Source organism: Carassius auratus, unplaced genomic scaffold (genome assembly GCF_003368295.1).
Source record: "Carassius auratus strain Wakin unplaced genomic scaffold, ASM336829v1 scaf_tig00003137, whole genome shotgun sequence".
Taxonomy (NCBI): Eukaryota; Metazoa; Chordata; class Actinopteri; order Cypriniformes; family Cyprinidae; genus Carassius; species Carassius auratus.
This window is the reverse complement of record NW_020523506.1, coordinates 106569-127748: the sequence shown is the minus strand read 5'-3', so window position 1 is coordinate 127748 and position 21180 is coordinate 106569. Positions and strand designations below refer to the sequence as shown.

The 21180-nt window shown below is 38.3% G+C and overlaps 1 protein-coding gene across 2 annotated transcripts in view; it reads left to right on the top strand.

Moving 5' to 3' along the window:
• Window positions 1-21180, top strand: part of LOC113070161 (PHD finger protein 14-like) — an 84522-nt gene that overhangs the window by 26225 nt on the left and 37117 nt on the right. The window contains exons 12-17 of one of the 2 annotated variants that reach the window (XM_026243374.1): window positions 8651-8757; window positions 8952-9083; window positions 10169-10331; window positions 14916-14972; window positions 15176-15297; window positions 15979-18376. In XM_026243374.1, coding sequence (XP_026099159.1) covers window positions 8651-8757; window positions 8952-9083; window positions 10169-10331; window positions 14916-14972; window positions 15176-15297; window positions 15979-15985 — 588 coding nt within the window. In that variant the 3' untranslated portion in view covers window positions 15986-18376. Of the gene's footprint in view, window positions 1-8650; window positions 8758-8951; window positions 9084-10168; window positions 10332-14915; window positions 14973-15175; window positions 15298-15978; window positions 18377-21180 lie in introns of those variants that run through there. The other variant, XM_026243373.1, reaches the window with a different exon arrangement.

Here is a 21180-nt window from a genome sequence, read left to right as displayed (position 1 = left end):
ACGTCTGAGAGTTTTACACACCTGTCTATTATTATGGTGACATTTCCATGCCCCGAAACATGTCGGTCAAACGGCTTCATGGGCGTGGTCCAGTGTCACATGTGGTTGCCGCAACCCCCAACCGGGACACGTCAAAACAGTATATGTTGAGGGGCAAAGCATTTCCATCAGACACTTGAAACATTTGGCCAATCACAGCGCACTGGATAGCTGGACAATCACCGCACACCTCACTTTTCAGAACGATGAGCCTTGTAAAAATCTACGTGTTTCAGAAGGCGGGGCATAGAGGAGAAACAATAATGTACATTGTGGAAAATAATTGTTTTTTTTAAAAACCTTAAACCACAAAAACATTAATTACACCAAATACACAAAATAATGTTCTTTTTAGCAACATCATATGACACCTTTAATAGGCATTAATGTTGTAAATTTATGTCTGCAGAGTACATCTGGCTCGTGTTTTGAGAGCTTGTGCATTATAGCTAATTAACCTTTCTTTAATTAAGTGTCAAGTGATTTGAGTCGACATCTTTTTGGCTAATAGATATCTTTCACAGGTTTTCTCTGTGTTTTGGACATTTTGGGTACCAAGTCATGTCATGTGGATCTAGCGAGAGGAGCATATTGTTTGCAGAATTCGTTTTTGACTTCAAAGGGGAAAGAGAGCAAAAGATCTTCTCCCAGGATTTTTGCACCCGGGTAATGAGCTGTGATTGAAAGGAATCTAGATTGTAGGCAGCACCCCACAGGGTAGACAGCGTTGAGGTAATTCTCTTCACTGTAATGGGCCTCTTGTTTGCGAAATTCTTTCATTTGCGCTAACTGATTGACCTGTCATCGGCCATGCACTCAGACCTGACTCTGTAGCTAAAAGCTGAAAACCTCTCCCCTGCTCACTATGGCAACCACATCACCAAAGTGCATCGCCATGGGTGATGGTCACTTAATGAGTGGGAAAATGTGAAAGTCTGAAATGTTCTGTAGATCTCTCATTTTGTCTAAATAACAGTCTGTTCTTAGAATACCATTTAGCAGGATATGCGCAGAAACAAAAAATGTCTTTGGCAACAGCAACCGTGAAAGGAATTGTTAGGATTGTGGGTTTTAAAACAATCAAAAAGTTTGTCAAAAAGTTTATCCTCTTTGTCGGAGTGAAACATTGCTCAATTTCATGCATATTCTGCATGTGTAGAATTTGTGTAGTGGTAAAAAGCCCAAGCTGAAAGGCCAGAGACACACACTTACAGCATGGCTTCAGAGTGAGAGTTTGTCACTGAGGAGGTACGCCAGTCATCTGTGTTTTGTCACCTTTTTAATCAATATGTTACACCCAGCAAGAGTGAATTTGATGAGATGCCTGCCTGGAATAAAGAGGAGACTCCACAATTCCTTGTGATAACCTAAAACCGCAACAATCTGAACTGCCGCTTACATCGTTATCTCACTTTTGAGATAGCGTCGTTTAAAAGGCGCCCATTTGTATGCACCCATGCACACTTGTTTAAAACTTAATTTGCACTGAATAACCAGTTACCCGGCTTAGAGAGTGTGTAAGATGGTTAATTAAAAGGATCTCTTAAAATGTCCTCTTGGCAGATAAATGCCGCAATAATAGAGCGAGAAGGTAGAAGGAGGCGAGGAGAGCCGAGTGGTCTGGAAAAGAGTGAGCCATTGAATCTGCAATGATGGTCATAAATCACATAATTAGAAAACCCGCACCGCTCAAGTAGCAACATCAGTCAAGGAGCCCTGCTCCTTTGTGTCATCTATCTACTACATTTTCGTTCCCTATCAGTCATTGGCGTCTGCACATAACCCTCAAATTATTGATGATCTCAGGAGAGGGTCTTGTCTCTCGTGCCACCCTGGATGAGGGAGGACTCTCACTAGTGCACTTTGAAAAGGGTATGAGAACGTCTTTTGTAGCAGAAGGATCTTATGACTGTTGCAAACTTGTATGCAGCAAGTAATTTGTTGTCATAAAATTATCTTCTAAATTTTAATAATACTATACCTTTTGTTGTTACCTTACAGCATTAAATTACAGAAAATTAATGTTGTTTTTGCTGTTGGTATGATGCCTAATTGGACAGTTTTCTCTTGTATGAGCAACACAATCTGTATCTTAGTTTTATTTCATTTTTTTTGCAAAGATTTTATACTTTTATGTCCTTTAGTTGCTTTAACAATGATATCAAACCCCTCTCGACCCCTCTCACAGTACCATTGGGATTCTTCACAATCTCTGCAAGACTGCAAAGTCTGCCTTGCTCCCTCAGCAGATGGCCAACCACCTGCTCAACTGTTTTGTGAGGTGTTTTTTTTTTTTTTTTTTTTTTTGATCTTAGACAAACACCTTACTCCAAAAAATATTCCCACTGAAATAGTGTGGAGAGGCGGGACTGTCCACAGTAACCCAAAGCTTACTGTATGCATGTATTGGCCATTCAGATTTGTGTACACCTTTAAATTTGTACACATTAGTCCGTGTGTGTGTGTGTGTGTGTGTGTGTGTGTGCTGATAGACTGAGCTGCCCGACTTGTCCTTCTCTTATCTTATCTCTCGCCTTGCTGCGGTTTTATCTGCCACAGCTGTGTGAGTCTCTGGAGGACCTGCAGAATGTCAATGGCCAGTTGAGGACCGAGGGCCAAGCCATATGGAGCATGATGGGGGGATCCTTGGACAGGTATGGCTTACCTTCAACCGCCTCATCTTTTCTCTCCCCTTTCCATCTTCATTCTGTCTCTGTCCACCCCATCCCATCCTTGATCCAGCTGTACGCCTCATCTATCACAGCTCCAGTGAGCTTACAGCCCACCCTGATACAAACCGCTTCCTTCAAGCACACTGATTAGATTGGGATGGGCACATTTGTTACACTTTCATATTTCTGAATTCCATTCAAACACATGCAAATCAAGGGTTGTATTTTTCTTCATTTATTTTTTTTTTTTTTTTAAGTTTACTGTAACTATTTCCTACGCTCTCAGTAACCTTTAGATTGAAGATACTGTTTTTGTTACTTTAAGTCTTCTGTATGTAAATGCATACATAGTGTGTTGTTCAGAGAGTTTGTCTCTATTTAATTTACATAGCAAAAAAATATATTTTTTTGCATTTTTGAAGTGATTTAAATATCTTAGTGGATAATAAATAAAACAATAATTTTTTGAAACTGATTGATTTATTTGTTTTTGTTTATACTCTTTGAACACAGTTTTGTTCCCTGCCCCTTTTTAGTTAAACTACATACGCTAAATATTAATTTCAGCAAGGACACATTAAATTGATCAAAATGGAAGTAAACAGTTACAATGGTACAACTGATTGTATTTATTTATTTTATACTGTTGTAAATTTCAAATGCTAAACTAAAAAAATAAAAAATAAACAAAAACAAACATGATTTTAACAAAAATATTAAGCAGCACAACCTTTTCAGTATTTATAATAATACAAAATGTTTCTGGAGCAGCAGATCAGCTTATTTGAATGATTACTGAAGAATCATGTGGCACTGAAGACCGGAGTAATGGCCTATAAATTCACCTCAGAAAATGTATTCTCTTAACGTGAAAGCAGCTACTCTGAAATGACATGTAATAATTGGCTAATGTTTTCAGTTTAACTATTGGCAAAGTGCACTCCATCATTTGTGTTTGTGACATCAAAAGCATAGTCTTAGCCTCAGACGTCACGTCCATAGACCGTTGGCTGAAAGTCTAATGCATATGGAACAGAAAAAGTGGAAACACTTCAGGAGTTTTGAATACGTCAATTTATTGGTTGAATTATACAGGATTTCCGTGAGACGTGTGTTGTATTGTTTAACGTTCTGCCTAGAAACAAAGATACCGTGACGCCGAACCCCCTCACAAAAAAAAGAAAGCTATCGTGTTGACAATGGTGGCAATGAGCACTTATCAGGATCAACTAAATGCTGGATTTTCAAAAGTATGTGAAATATTTAAAGTTCGTGGCATAGAATTTTTAACATAGTGTACGTCTGAGAGTTTTACACACCTGTCTATTATTATGGTGACATTTCCATGCCCCGAAACATGTCGGTCAAACGGCTTCATGGGCGTGGTCCAGTGTCACATGTGGTTGCCGCAACCCCCAACCGGGACACGTCAAAACAGTATATGTTGAGGGGCAAAGCATTTCCATCAGACACTTGAAACATTTGGCCAATCACAGCGCACTGGATAGCTGGACAATCACCGCACACCTCACTTTTCAGAACGATGAGCCTTGTAAAAATCTACGTGTTTCAGAAGGCGGGGCATAGAGGAGAAACAATAATGTACATTGTGGAAAATAATTGTTTTTTTTAAAAACCTTAAACCACAAAAACATTAATTACACCAAATACACAAAATAATGTTCTTTTTAGCAACATCATATGACACCTTTAATAGGCATTAATGTTGTAAATTTATGTCTGCAGAGTACATCTGGCTCGTGTTTTGAGAGCTTGTGCATTATAGCTAATTAACCTTTCTTTAATTAAGTGTCAAGTGATTTGAGTCGACATCTTTTTGGCTAATAGATATCTTTCACAGGTTTTCTCTGTGTTTTGGACATTTTGGGTACCAAGTCATGTCATGTGGATCTAGCGAGAGGAGCATATTGTTTGCAGAATTCGTTTTTGACTTCAAAGGGGAAAGAGAGCAAAAGATCTTCTCCCAGGATTTTTTGCACCCGGGTAATGAGCTGTGATTGAAAGGAATCTAGATTGTAGGCAGCACCCCACAGGGTAGACAGCGTTGAGGTAATTCTCTTCACTGTAATGGGCCTCTTGTTTGCGAAATTCTTTCATTTGCGCTAACTGATTGACCTGTCATCGGCCATGCACTCAGACCTGACTCTGTAGCTAAAAGCTGAAAACCTCTCCCCTGCTCACTATGGCAACCACATCACCAAAGTGCATCGCCATGGGTGATGGTCACTTAATGAGTGGGAAAATGTGAAAGTCTGAAATGTTCTGTAGATCTCTCATTTTGTCTAAATAACAGTCTGTTCTTAGAATACCATTTAGCAGGATATGCGCAGAAACAAAAAATGTCTTTGGCAACAGCAACCGTGAAAGGAATTGTTAGGATTGTGGGTTTTAAAACAATCAAAAAGTTTGTCAAAAAGTTTATCCTCTTTGTCGGAGTGAAACATTGCTCAATTTCATGCATATTCTGCATGTGTAGAATTTGTGTAGTGGTAAAAAGCCCAAGCTGAAAGGCCAGAGACACACACTTACAGCATGGCTTCAGAGTGAGAGTTTGTCACTGAGGAGGTACGCCAGTCATCTGTGTTTTGTCACCTTTTTAATCAATATGTTACACCCAGCAAGAGTGAATTTGATGAGATGCCTGCCTGGAATAAAGAGGAGACTCCACAATTCCTTGTGATAACCTAAAACCGCAACAATCTGAACTGCCGCTTACATCGTTATCTCACTTTTGAGATAGCGTCGTTTAAAAGGCGCCCATTTGTATGCACCCATGCACACTTGTTTAAAACTTAATTTGCACTGAATAACCAGTTACCCGGCTTAGAGAGTGTGTAAGATGGTTAATTAAAAGGATCTCTTAAAATGTCCTCTTGGCAGATAAATGCCGCAATAATAGAGCGAGAAGGTAGAAGGAGGCGAGGAGAGCCGAGTGGTCTGGAAAAGAGTGAGCCATTGAATCTGCAATGATGGTCATAAATCACATAATTAGAAAACCCGCACCGCTCAAGTAGCAACATCAGTCAAGGAGCCCTGCTCCTTTGTGTCATCTATCTACTACATTTTCGTTCCCTATCAGTCATTGGCGTCTGCACATAACCCTCAAATTATTGATGATCTCAGGAGAGGGTCTTGTCTCTCGTGCCACCCTGGATGAGGGAGGACTCTCACTAGTGCACTTTGAAAAGGGTATGAGAACGTCTTTTGTAGCAGAAGGATCTTATGACTGTTGCAAACTTGTATGCAGCAAGTAATTTGTTGTCATAAAATTATCTTCTAAATTTTAATAATACTATACCTTTTGTTGTTACCTTACAGCATTAAATTACAGAAAATTAATGTTGTTTTTGCTGTTGGTATGATGCCTAATTGGACAGTTTTCTCTTGTATGAGCAACACAATCTGTATCTTAGTTTTATTTCATTTTTTTGCAAAGATTTTATACTTTTATGTCCTTTAGTTGCTTTAACAATGATATCAAACCCCTCTCGACCCCTCTCACAGTACCATTGGGATTCTTCACAATCTCTGCAAGACTGCAAAGTCTGCCTTGCTCCCTCAGCAGATGGCCAACCACCTGCTCAACTGTTTTGTGAGGTGTTTTTTTTTTTTTTTTTTTTTTGATCTTAGACAAACACCTTACTCCAAAAAATATTCCCACTGAAATAGTGTGGAGAGGCGGGACTGTCCACAGTAACCCAAAGCTTACCAGACGTCAGACCTGGCATCTCCTGGCTCAGCTCTCCTGCCTGTTATAATGCCTGTGGTGCAGTCACCATGGGCAAACTGAACTGAGCTCACTCAGATTAGAAAGCCTCTGGAGAGAAGCTGCTCTGTGTTGCTGTGCAACCAGATCCTATTAGATTTTTTTTTTTTTTTTTTTTTTCAAATTAACCCAGATAGAAAAGATGAAGCTCAGATGTATAGACAGAAAATATAAAACTTTTTTTTTTTTTTTTTTCTGGCCACTATCCCCTCTCCAAACCCATCAAAGGATCTCTAGTAGTAACTTTATTAGAAGCTTGTAATTGAACTTATTTACATTATATTACTGTTATAGATAACTCATAAAATGTGTTGCTTTGTGAAATGAAAATCACACAGTCACCTCCTCTAGGTGTCTGTAAGATCTAGCGCACCCTTTCTTTAATTTCCCTTTAGATATAAATGCAAAGTGATATTGTCACTAAAAATAAACATCAGTGTACTGGCTAAACTGTCAAGTGACTTTGTTTGGCCAAAAAAAAAAAAAAAAAAAAATCATATTGAGTTTATAGTGTATTTTTCCTTGTATTTGCACAATTAAAGGGGTGAGGGTGCTTTATGTGATGCATCATAACCATGATCAAAGCTATTAGCTTGATTAATTTGATTCATTTTGAGCATCACAGAGTGCTGTATCAAAATATATTCATAGAAAGTTGACTGGAAGGATAAAGTGTGGTAGGAAAAGGTTCACAAGCAACAGGGATGACCACAGCCTTGGGAAGATTGTTAGAAAAAAGCTGATTCAAGAACTTGGGAGAGCTTCACAAGAACTGGACTGAAGCTGGAGTCAGCACATCATGAGTCACCACACTCAGACATCTTCAGGAAAAGGGCTACACCTGTCACATTCCTAGAACCAAACTACAAAAAAAAAAAAAAAAAAAAAAAAAACGTCAGAGGCATTTCACCTGGGGTCTGGAGTCTGGATGAAGACGGAGAGGCACAGAATCCAAGCTGCATGAAGTCCAGTGTGAAGTTTCCAAAGTCAGTGATGATTTGGGTGCTGTGACTTCTGCTGGTGTTGGTCCATTGTGTTTTATCAAGTCCAACGTCAATGCAGCCATCTACCAGGAGATTTTGGAGCACTTTATGCTTCCATCTGCTGACAAGCTTTATGGAGATGCTGATTTCATTTTGCAGCAGAACTTTAGCACCTGCCCACAGTGCCAAAACCACTTCCCAGTGGTTTGCTGACCATGATATAACTGTGCTTGATTGGCCATCCAACATGCCTGACTTGAACCTCACAGATAATTTATGAAGTATTGTGAAGAGGAAGATTAGTAACATCTGACAAACGATACAGAGAAGCTGAAGGCCACTATCAAAGCAACCTGGGCTTCAATAACACCTCAGCAGTGCCACAGGCTGATCGCCTCCATGCCACGCTGCATTGAAGCAGTCATTTGTGCAAAAGGAGCCACAACCAAGTATTGAGTGCATAATTGAACCTGCTTAAGAGATCTTAAACTTTTCTATTTTTTAAATCTTTTTTTTCATTTATCTTTAAGAAAATATTAAATTTTTTTGACATACTTAAATTTTTATTTTCCTAAGCTGTAAGTCATAACCATCAGAATAAAAAAATAAAAATAATAATAATAAAAAAAAACTCTTGAAATATTTCAGTTTGTGTGCAATGAATCTAGAATATAAGAATATATATATATATATATATATATATATATATATATATATATATATATATATATATATATATATACATACATTTTTTTTTTTCAATTACAAAAATAAAAAAAACTTTTCCATAATATTCAATTTTTTTTTTAAATGCAGCTGTAGAGGGGAAGACAGAAAATCCTTCACACAACATTGACATATATATATATATATATATATAATAAACAAGCAAACATTTTCAAAATGCTCAGGGACAAAATATTTTTGATTGAACAGTAATGATGTAAATCGAAAATGTTGTTCTTGCTCTGAGCACTTTTTTTTTTCTCTTAATTTATTTTTTTTTCGAGGGGTATCTCCATTTGCATTCCAAGATCACATCAACTGTATAGCACTGCCCTGAAAAAAAAAAAAAAAAAAAAAGAAGGTCTAGTTTAATATTATGCTTTTTGTTTGTTAATAAATAATTTTCAGATGTAGTGAATTTCAGTGCTCTGCTTTATTTACAGAAACTGAACTCTCCTGCTGTTCTGAAAGCTCCCAAAGAGAGAAAGCCGAGCAAGAAAGAGGGAGGTTCTCCAGGGAAGGCATCAAACCTCCCAGCTATGCTCTACAGGTTAGCTTGCAGCCGTTAAAGGGTGCCAGCACTGTGCCCGGCATCAGTCATGACATGGCCTAGAGTTCATAAATGATTCACTGAAAGAGAGAAAAATGTGCAAAAAGATACCTTTCCTTAAAAAAAATAAAATAATTTTTTTTTTAAATGTGGTTGTGTACTGTAAATAAGAAACAATTTTGTGTTCTGTGCAGCTGTGGGATCTGTAAGAAAAACCAAGACCAGCATCTTTTATTGCTGTGTGACACCTGTAAGCTGCATTACCACCTGGGCTGTCTGGACCCGCCTCTCACACGCATGCCGAAGAAGACCAAAAACAGCTACTGGTGAGATCACGAATGGCAGATGGAATTAAAATGTGGTCAAACTAACTTCTGGAAGTGCTGACATTTCTTGAGCAGGGTTGCTAATATTCATGACCGGCTTATAATTGTAAAAGGGTATCACTTAAACTAAGTTTATAAAAACACGAAAATTAAAGACTCATTTGTAAAGATATTTAGAAAATATTGAATTATTTACTTGCTTGTCATTAGAAAACACAAACCAACATCAGAAATCAAATTACTAAAATATCAATTGTTGAAATATTAGTTTCAAATCTTCATCTCACCCAATTTTAGGAATCCCTGCTGATGAAGAAACAACTAAATGATTTATAAGCAATTCCTTTTTTTTTTTAATGAGCTTTTAGTGTAGCAAAAATTTTAATCCAATTGCATGCTAATAAATAAATCAGATTTATATGTGGGTCAGGGAGCATGATTAATTGCAGGAATTGTTTCACATTTTGTGTTATAATTAATTACTAAATTAACAAGTTCACAGCTCTATTTTTTTAAGTATCTATAGCAAAATATAGATGCTGTTTCAAATGCTGAGTGCAGTATTCCACTTGCAGTGCTTCATGTTCACTTTCATAAGGTTATACTAACTGTCACTATGAAAATGTATGTGGAGCTTCACGGTTGCGCGTGTGAGTGTTTGTGTTTTGTTTATTTGTCACACTGAGCCCAATGCTTTAACTGCTGATTCAAGTAATTCATTAATTCCATGAATAAGAAAGTGCTGGATGGAAATTAGAAAGCATTTGAAAGATAAAATTGTCGGGGGAGGGGCCCAAAACATACCTAATTACTGGCAACTGCCTGCCCCTGAGTCAGTAATACTGTTTACTCAAAAATATTTTGCTCATACTAAAGAATCTGGCTGTTCCTTAAATTTTTTATGCTTTTTTGCAGGATATTTTAACAACACTTTTGTTTGAATGAATACGACACATCTGCTTCCGATAAAAGCCACTCTCTCATCTCAAAGATTTCTCCATATTGACTAATCAATAAGGTCAGATGAAGGCAAAGTAATTCCTGACTCCTTTGTCTTTATCTCTCTTTCACGCTTCCTTTTCCAGGCAGTGCTCTGAGTGCGACCAGGCCAGCAGTGATGAGGCTGACTTCGCCATGGAGACGTTACCAGATGGAACCAAAAGGTCCAGGAGGCAGATCAAGGGGCCAATCAAATTTATCCCTCAAGAAATGAGCCCAGAGCCCAAGAAGCTTCAAGTGAGAGGGACTGTGAGTATGAGCGTATCATAATGGTTCACTAATGACAAACTTGAAAACTTCAAAAATACTTGAAAGAAGGCTCCTAATACCCCTTTTCCACCAACACAAAGTCAGCGCTGGTGTCAATTCTGCTGCGTTTCACAGATTTCTACTAATGATAAAGGTAGTTTTCTAACCAAGAACCACTAGTGCATTACATAATCAGTTATGTGTTCGTTCAGCTCTTAAGTCAGTGAAAACATGGCTGAGAGAAACCTACAACTCTTTTGGAAAATGTTGTTGGAAAATGGGAATTATTTGGTTCAAGGGACTCAGTCTACTAGTGCATTTTAAGCTTTGTTTAGCTTTCTCTGATTGGTGGTTTAACTCTAGTTTTTGTCTTAGGGGAAACTTTCATTCACTGATTTGAAATGGATTCTTTGCTCCTCATATCACTTAAAGTAGATATTTGACTTGTTCTTTAGTCTCTTGAGCTTTTGCAGAGGTTATCGGTGAAGGTCACAAAAGCTAGCATTATTGATTACTTTGAAATGGACAACCGAAACACTTTATCATCTTTAATTACTTAATAAAATCACCTTGAAACTGCTACAGCCGTAATTAAGCCATCAGTAAAAAAAAAAACACTGGAACTGCTCCCTAGCGTTTCAGTTTTAATGGAACATTAGCATTTAGAATTGTTTCTAAGATGTCTTGCTGACTACTCCATACAAAGGCAGGTCCTATGGAAGATAGCTCAGCCTCAGAAGGGAATGATTTGGAACACTCTTTAACACAATACTGTGCTATGTCTTGCTTGCCTTAAAATTATTCAAATACATTAGACATTAGCATGTTGCTAAACTGACAGCAGGATATCAAAGACTGGTATAGGTATCAAGATTTACCAAGTTCACTCAATGGGAGGAAGTGTAACACATATTTTGGCAGAATAAGTCCCGCCATAAATAAAAGAGCCAGCTGCCAATAGGTAAGGTCATTGCTTCATTGCAGCTGCTATTAGAAGTTCCTGGTTTCCATAGAAACAGTCTTTAGACACACACTGGGCAGAACAAGCAAGTATAGACTTTTTAAATGATATCTGAGAATAAATAAAAAATGTTTAAGTAATTCTCCATGCATCCAGAAATTTTGCATGAGGGATAATGATTCCCCAACTCAGATTTCACAACGGGTTCAAGTTGGTCTCACATATTTGTAGCACTGACCAACGGAAAACTGCTGTATGAGCTGTTCTTCACACATCGCTACACAATAATAGACAATAGACTTTTTTGCCAAGTGTGTATTATTGTTAGCTCGCCTTTGATGTCTTAAAATACTGTCTTTGTAGGCAGCTCACTGTTAACATAGTGAATATTTTGTCTGTTAAATGATCAGACTTGTACATGCACTACCTCTAGCTGTTGAGGCAGAGTGCCACATTGAAGTGTGAGGGTAGGTGTGTGTGTCTTCTCAGACTTGAGATAGGGCTTGTCTTTCAGGCTCTCCATGGCTTCCACTTATCACTGTCCAGCATTCTCTGATCCTGCGATAGCACTCCGGTAGCCCGGCTCCCTTAAGGAAGACAAAAGATATGCATCAGAGAAAAGACATGCTCTCCTGGCCTCCTTCATTTAGTCTTTTTCATCCTTTTGTTTTAAAGCTTAGTCAATAAACCTTTCCCTGACAGTTTTTTTTTTTTTTTTTTTTTTTTTTTTTTTTTTTTTTTTTTTTATCGAATTAGAAAGTAAGGAACAAGTTTAGATTGCTTCTGCAGCACTGCAGCCACTCACCTTGGCTGCTAAAATAGCTCACACAAAGGTAAAAGGAATGACTTCAGGGTGAGATTTTTTGTTTTCTGTATTTACGTGTGAGTGTGGGCTTGGGTATACCAGGAAGGGTTAATTTGTTTTCCCTTTAGTCTCTGAGACGCGTGCCCAGAAGTCAGGCGAAGGCTTCAGTGGAGAGCAGCTGGATTAAAAGGCTTTAATTTTTCTCTCTCTTCTGTAGCTCCGGCTAAACTCTACCAGATAAAGCTGAAGGAGCTCTGCTTTGCATTTTTAATGCCCTTAACCAGCCGATGTGGCGGTGGCAAGCCCTTGTAAAGCTTTGTTCTGATTTATCACGGCCAGCTAATCGACCCCCCGCCATCGCTCTGTTCAGAAGCCAGTGGTGTTCGGCTTCACTAATGTGCCGCACTTTTCTGCTGCCGCTGAATACCGGCCCTCCTGCACAACTGAAATGGCTCTCATGAATGACACACACTGAGATTTTTTCTAGACTCTGTCATTGGCAAGACTGAGGGCATTGGAAATCTTTTTTTTGTAAGTATTAAACTATTGATGCATAACTCACCATTGGTGATACAGTCATGCATGATACTTCAAGTTTTGGTGTACTTAAAAGAGAGGTGTACTATTACTTTTCTAAGCAATCAGAATTTATTTTATTTTACTTTTTATTATTTGTATGTTTTCATCTTTTGCCTCTGTGCTCTTTAGGCCAACTAGTCCTATAGGTTTTTGTAGCAAACTATTTTTTGTCTGATGAATCACCTTATAATTTACTTGCATATCCTGGATTTTAAGCCATTAGTCCTTTTTGACTTACCGCAGTAGGCTACTCTGTTACTCTCCCTATGTATGCACCAATAGTTTTTCCAATCATGTGGGAACTGATTCAGTGTGTTTAAAGATGCAGCATTGCAAGATTAATTAAAAAGCAGGGTTTTTTTTTTTTTAAAGCAGAGTCATCTTGACTGTCCTTCTCCAAGTGTAGATTACTGTTTACGTCAGTCCTTCACAACGTTTACAGTACTTTACCGTTACATGGAGGATCTCTGTGTGGAGGACCACTGATCTATCCTTTAATAGATTACCTTAATCAAGTCTGCCATAATAAAGGAATAATGAAATAAATGAGTGCCTTTGTTTGGTGCCACCATCGAGGGAGAAGTGGCAGTGGCATTTAAGTGCCAGTTGGCAGTGTGGAAGCAGTTAGCATTTATAATGATAAGTGTTCCATCTGCTGTGTGGTGGCAAGCCAAAGGCGACAGATGGAATTGTTTTCACAATCTGTTTAAATATGTTGTCGTTTTTTTCTTTTCTTTTTAAAAAGACCCAGCTTGGCACACTCATGTGCCTGTTCGTATCAAGGTGGAGACGTTTGATTCGACTCGTGCAATGCTGCTGTTGTTTTTTTTCTTGTGTTTATCAGCCACTGATGGAGATGAAGAGTTGATCTGCCGATGGTAGACACGAAAAACTGTACAAAAAATGTCTCTAAGTGAACAGGAGAGGACTCTGTGGAGAATGAGTTTAATACTCAATTTTGGATCATGGCACTCACAAAAATCCAATTTAAGAGCCAGGGTTGACCCAATTGCGGAATGGCCTTATATCTGGATAGAGAGGGGAATGGGTTGGGGCTCCGGTCTGGGCTCTAAACAAAGGGATTGAATCCCTCTACGACACACAAGGGAGAGCCGGAATGAATGAGAGATTTGGATTAGAGAGGAGCACCACTGTTTGACATCTGTAGCTGCTACAGTGAGCCGCAAGTCACCAGCTGCTCTGCGGGAGCTGTTTACTCGAGGAGAGCGAACTTTGTTCTGTTCAGCTTACTGCCACATGGCTTGAACAACATCACATCGCAATTTTTTTTTTTTTTTTTCTTGTAATGAAGCCCTGAAGCGCAAAGTTAAGGACTTTTGGAAACATTTATAATTCATTATATCAGCTTATCAGTTATTTTACTTTGACCTACGTCTGGATATGCCTTCTTCCCTACTATAAAAGTGTGTTAGAATTTGTAATATTGATAAAAACCCATAATGCAACAGACTACATACTTATTTAAATTGCAGCTTTTGATTAGATTTTTACGATTTGATAAGACATTTCAAACACTGTTATTTCAGTTTTTTCAGTCACTGTTATTTTGATTGATTATGCAGTCCCTTCCTTTACATTAATGTTGTATTATTTATTTATTTATTTATTTATTTATTTATTTATTTATTTATTTATTGTCAGCTAATGAACCCCTGCAGTTTCCTCATTTAATGAACCTGTTCTGCATCATTATTATTGGCACGAGGCAGCACAAAAGAACTAAATAGTTCATGCAAGCTCGTATCACATGGCACTGCACAGTTACGCCTTTTTATTTTTCTTGTGGAAAATAACTTGCATAACCATTACGTAAAAGATCTCCTTACTATAGTACTGACCAGCTAGACATTTGTAGATTGTCTTATAAATCTTAATTTAAACATTATGTATAAGATTTTACTGACATTCTAAAATGGCGGATAATTATTATTATACATTTTTTTAATGGCAATGAATTTCCAAAAATAATGGAAACAATAATAGGAAACGATGTTAAGTAAAGTAAAAAAAAAACAACTGACTTGTTTCTCAGTGGATTTTTAAGTGAAAATCCATTTGAATTGATTATTTTAAATTATTTTAAATACCCAATTCAAATTCCGATCAGAAGAATTCTTCAGAATTAAAAAACCATCTTAAATACAATAATCTCACTCTAGAACTGCTGCGTTGTTCAGTGTGCTGTATTATGACCAAGTTCTATTTTCCCTTTGACTAGAGAACCAGAGGCCAGAAGAGGAAGAGAATGTCCATCTGCGAAGAGGAGAAGATCGAGGTGAGCTTTCACTTCCTCGCCCTGCACTCCTTCATCTCCTTCATCTACTTCTAATATTTAGAGAGCGTGATGAAGGAAGACAGCTTGTGTATGTTTACACAGCAATCTCAGCCCTCTCCACTCTCCAGCTTCATTCAAACACACACACACACACACACACACACACACACGGCGGTCGTCTCTAATAGCTTGCGTTTCCATAGGAACCGTCACCGCGGGAGCGCAGACAGAGGCAGTCGACTCTGCAGAAAAAGCCCAAAGCTGATGACACGCGGACCGAGTGCACCACTTGCAAGGGCCCTGGTGACAATGAAAACCTAGTGAGGTGGGTAAAGCTTGTGCGATGCACGATTCTGAAGCATCTGCGCACGCAAGAGTGTTTGATCTGGCTGGGGTGGGGTGGTGGTGGGGTGGGGGATATATTCACCTCGTGATTAAAGTTCAGGCTTCATTATAAAGACTCTGCCATGCATGTGTATGTGGGAGGTAGCGCTGGCTCCACAGGGCCTTCTCTATTTGGCTGCCGCATGTATTTGCTCACTTGGTTTGGCAGTAATGAGCTGTCTGATTTACTGTCACCACTTGGCCTCTGGTATGAGGTTGCGGTTCCTCCGAACAGGATTATTTTAACGTAACCGTCAGATCCAGATCAATTATCCTGTCTTTTCAACACCTCCTCGTCATGCTTTTTTAATGCCGCAACCTTGTTATGTTTTTGCTAAAAAAAATATGCGAGCATGACTAAGAGACTTTTAATTGACGCTCTCATAATAGACATGCCAAACAGTCGCCACTTCCGTCACATCACGATTTGACATAAAGCTGTTTCGGGGTAATTGGAAAGTGGCCTGTCAAAAGTGCTTCAAATGCTTTTACAATGCAAAGTAGGAGATGTGCAATGTTTTGTACCGTCATGCAAAGCAGCTTGTTTGGGTTCGCTGCCGTTTGGCCTCAGATGTGGTGTGGGGTGTGTTGCCCTGACTCTTTCTATCTTTGCATTGAACAGGTTGTGAGAGCCGGGCACCACCTCCTTCCCTAGAAAAGGACAGATGAGAGAGAGACAGGGAGAGAGAGAGAGAGGGAAATTAACTCGTTTGAAGAGCGGCGTTGGGGTCGGGGAGGAGTCGCAGATGGCCGCCTCCGACCGTCACCTTCGACCGTCCCTTCTGCCCAAAGCGGACCGTGCCATGGACTTGATCATGGTTAAACGACGGTCCAGCGAACATTTTCTGAAAGAACGAAAAGACTATCATATGTGGACTAACATGAAATTGAATCAGTTTGCACTGGGAGGGAGACATTAACCCTCATTGGACACTATAAAAGGACTTTATATGGACAGAATACTCAGTTAGCCAGTTTGGAGCCACATACTCATCCATAAGGTCGTTATTTGTGGAATCCATGAAGCGTGAGACTGGTTTTGGGCCTTTTGCTCTGTGGATAAAGCCAGATTCCGGGCTGTTTCACCATCTTTGTAAGGGTTTTGCTGTCATCTGGCCCTCTTTGTGCCTCCTGGACTCTTTTTTTGCTCTCGCTTTTCCATTGGCTCTAAAACCGTGCACCCCTCGTTCGATCAGCTGTGTTTATTGGGTCAGATGTGCTTCTGAAAGCTAATTGTGTCTTCTGTCTAGCTTCTTATGATGAATGTTTTTGTTTCTTGACTCTGCTCTATTTGGCCTGTGATATGTGAATTATATGGTTAAAAGTGATTTGATGATAGAAGTTAGAATCAATAGAATAGTTTTTTAAAGCATTTACATTTTTTACTAGTTGTGGTAGCGTAATATAGCTCAATATGATAATATGCATACTTAAACTTATAGTTATTCCCTTTGTACCATATTACTGATATGGGGTGGATCTCACAAAAACATATCCATGTATGTTTCACAATTTTTTTTATATTTTGACATTAATTTTATGATATTTAAGCAGGTTTTCCATCTCTGCATTTTATTATATTTATTTTACTTACTTTTTTTATACAATATGCAATGCAATAGTTTTTACTTTATTACTGTACCTTTTTTTTTACTTTTTGATATATGAATGTTTTACAATTTAAATAATTATTATTTTTGCCTTATGTTAATGACAATTGGAAGAAATAATGTATACAAATTGTCATGAAACTTTTTATGTTTAATTTTGATGTCACTAATGTTGTATATAATATTACGTTGCTTAAGTTAGTATTTTTTCCTGAAATTTAGGCTAAATTGTGACAGTAATTATTTGTTAACGTAGGCTGTATTGGTGTTTTGGCTTGCATCTGCTTTGACAGTCTTGCTGTTTTAATGCTGTGCAATGGCAAAAATAAATCCTAACACACTGAAAAAGGCTACATTCCCAAACCCTGCATCCCATTCCCTAGTTTCACAGTATATTGTACTAATGACAGTGTAGCTACTTGATTCCTAGCAGGATGGCTGAAAGGGGACATGAGGCCCTAAGTTCCCACTTTGATGGTATCCTGTGGTTTCTTAATACCATTGGGAACAGCCTCATGCCTTCTCAAACTGCTTACTTGCACCGGACCAGACACAACACTTCCTTACCTAGGATTTACACATCTTTCTCTCTCTGGATGTCTTCAGCTGCCCTTTAACCTCTCACCCCACGGTATCTTCAGCCACAGCTTTATCTCTCTCTTCTACAGCTGTCTAACCTAGCTCACAGCTTACTGTGTGTGTAAGTGTTTGTCTGGGTACATACTGCATCTGCTTTGCCGAGATAATGCTGCAAGATGGAGCCTTTTAGATTACAGTTTGCCTGTTATGTCATGTGATGTCAGTTTAGCGAAGTATTGAGCTCTTTTTGTGTGTTTTACTTTTATTTTTTTCAGTCATAAGCCGTGCTGCAGTATTTTTTTTTGGAATTGAAAAGTTTATCTGTACTTGAATTATTATTTTTTTTTATTTTTTTCGTACTTGATGTATTTAATGTAAATATTTGACATGGTAATTTATTTCTTAGACATTCCCCACAGTTAATGTGTTAATGTGACTTGAGCTGAGATTATAGCATTGAATTGGTGACTGTTCGTGTCTTGTGTATATGCAGTGATTTTGTTACAAGTCATCATTTCGCGCAAGTGTGGTCTTGGGACAAAGTCCTTGCTTCATGCGAGCCTTAATAAACTTTTTCACCACATTGCCATAATGATGAATGAGTCTCAGTTAGCCCGGCTAATGAATTGTGCAGGTTGTCTGTTGTTTATCACTAGAGAAGTGTCTGGTTCTGCCAGTCTTCATTGGCATCAAGTCTAGTCCGATCTTCAGCTTATTCTGACCAGAACTGCCCATTATTAGGCAGAAACCCATTGTTTAAAATTCTGTAGTATAGAAAACATATAACAACAAATAATATAATGTATCTAACAACTATATTATACCCATTACCTTCCCCTTAAAAATAAATGCATTGTGTTCTTGTAGCTCAAGTGGTAGAGCATTGTGCTAACAAGCGCAAGGTTAGGGGTTCGAATCCCAGAGAACACATGTTAGGAGAAAATTGTTAGCTTGAATGCAGTTTAAGTCGCTTTGGATAAAAGCGTCTGCTAAATATATAAAAAATCTAATAAAATGCAGATAAATAGATAAAACACCAAAAATAATAGTAATAAAAACAATGGCAGTTAATGGCAATTCTTCCACATAGACAAAATGACAGGTTTAACATGATTGGTCCGTTCCAAATATAGCATCTGCAGTAGGGAATATAACCAGTGTTTGATAGAAAGGTCATGTTGAGCTTTTTTATCATTGAACTAAAAGTTTCTCTTGAAGCAGTCAAGATATTTCCAGTACTTCTCATTTAGAGGAAATTGAGAGTTATCATTCAGCAATAACAGAACAGGATCTTTGGGAAAAATGAAGGGCAGTGAGCTTGTACAAAACATCAAGCATCATATCCCAAAAATGTTTCATGTCTGGACAGTCCCAAAGCACATGCATCGAAGTGTACAGGCAGCCTGGCCCACACAAATTACCCATAAACCCATAACTTTTCTTATGCGTGTGGTTAAATATCTCCTGTGGATCATTTTAAAATGGATAAATTGATGATTAGGGTTTGTGGATGCTTGAAATGTATTCTCCTCCACTGTCTCCCTTTCAATTTTTCTATGGAGTCAATTCTGATGACTGTACTATTACTTTTGTTTTTTTATGATTTGAGAAACAAAGGTAAAAATAAGAAAGTGTTTCTTTGTTTGGCGCGTTAGGAATCCATTTCACTACCAGATGAGTTAGATGATCTGTACCCCAATTTCCATACATGCCAACTTTTAATTACAATTAAACCAACCAATCAGAGCTTGTTTTATTTTCTGGGTCATTTAGTGATGGGTAAATCTGACTGATAAGCCAGGCTGACAAATTGAGTGGTATATGACTTTCTTTTTTTTCAGGATTTTTTTTTTTTTTTTTTATTCGCTACAGTTTTGCTAATAGTGTTTGAAACACAGGCTTACCAGAGTTCACAGTTTATTTCCATTTCAATTTGTGTTTTTAGCCATTCCAGTTTTTTAAATAAATAAATCAATAAAATAGCGATGTTCATAATATACAATACCAAGTTTATTAAAAAGCTAGATTTGGAAACAAATTAGAACAGAGAACAAATGCAGAGAAGCGCATTTTACAATGCTGTGCATGTGATTTACTTTAAATTGTGTGATGCACCAGCTTAACATCTGCTGGTAAGATACTACATCAGCCTTCAGAAACACTTTTTGATCAGCAACCAATTAGAACTGCCAATTTCAGTCAGCTTGTTCCAATATGCATCAGACAGTTAGTGAACAGGCTTTGAATGTGAATGAAAAACAGTCATACTTCTGAGTTGATGTTAATTCTCTCTCTTTTGCGGTTTTCTCCTATTGTTTTTCCTTCTCTTTATTTCTGTTATCCCGTTTAGCACATCTCATCTGCTCACACTTGCACACTCTTCCTGTCTCTCTCCCTCTTTTCTACCAGCCATCTCTCTTCCCCGTGCCAAGCCCAGCTGTACAAAGAGCGAGAGGAAGGGAGAGAGAGGAGAGGCTTTCATGGGGAAATCTAGTTAGCAGCATAACAAAAAGCCCAGTGTGTCTGTTAGTAAGCAAATAGCATTTGTGCTTATACAACAGTGGCGACGGTGGCGGGAACGAGCTGCATCCCTGTGGCCTGAGCCCACCAAAGCTCTGAGCCTCTTATTATGGACCTGGAAAGATAGAATCATTTTGGCATGACCAAATCCTGAGAACTCCAATTCCTCATACTCAGTCCAGTGGTCTGGTACGAGGGGTCCGACGGGACCATCGGTTCTGGTCTGAACCCGGGGAGCAGAAAAATATGAAGGAGGATGTTCTGGAAGAGCAGTAACCTTTCGATGATGAGCGCCTTCCCTATTACAGAGCTGACACGGGATTCAGGGAGAGATGATTTAATGGTGGCCTTTTGTTTTTGCTGACTTCACCTCTTTTATTTTTTCCTTTTGCACTCCCCTCACTATTAAAACCCGAGCGGCAGAGCTGCAGAGTGTTGGAAGAGTGGCCAAGCAGCTGAAATCTATTACGCTACAGCTTCTACGGTGTCTTTTATCCCAGCCTGTTCACTGCAGTGTGTTTGTGCACGGCTGGTCTTCTGGATCGAGCGCCTCCCCCTCTTTGTGCATTTGCTAGATGACTTACGCAGCTCAGAGGTGTCTAACTAATTAGCAAAAGCATGGTAGAAACCAGTGAACTGCATTGCTGCCTGGAATTGATCCAGAGCTGAGGTGCCGTAGGACACGGTAGCAAAAACAGCCAAACTTCCCTTCCAAATTCAGAATCAACACCATTTCAATTCTTCAAAGGAATGCTGTGGGTTTAATATACTGTAATGTACTATAATACAGAACAGAATCAGCTATTATTCAGATTTTTTATTTTTTTTTTTAGTTTTTGTCCAAACTATTTTCTAATGTATAAATTTGATATGAATTTTTATTTTTATTTTAGTAAAATGTGTTGTTTTTTTAATATATATTTTTAAATGGTTAAAAGTAATATTCTGTGTTTGTATGTCCCCATTTACTTCCATTGCAAGTACCTCACTACAAGCTAGATTTTGGGCAAAAAGAGTCAAATGGATTTTTTTTTTTTTTTTTTTTTTTTTCTGGGAATTAACTTCATGCCACATTTCCCGTTAAGCTTAACTTGCACTGAATCTGGAATGTTTTT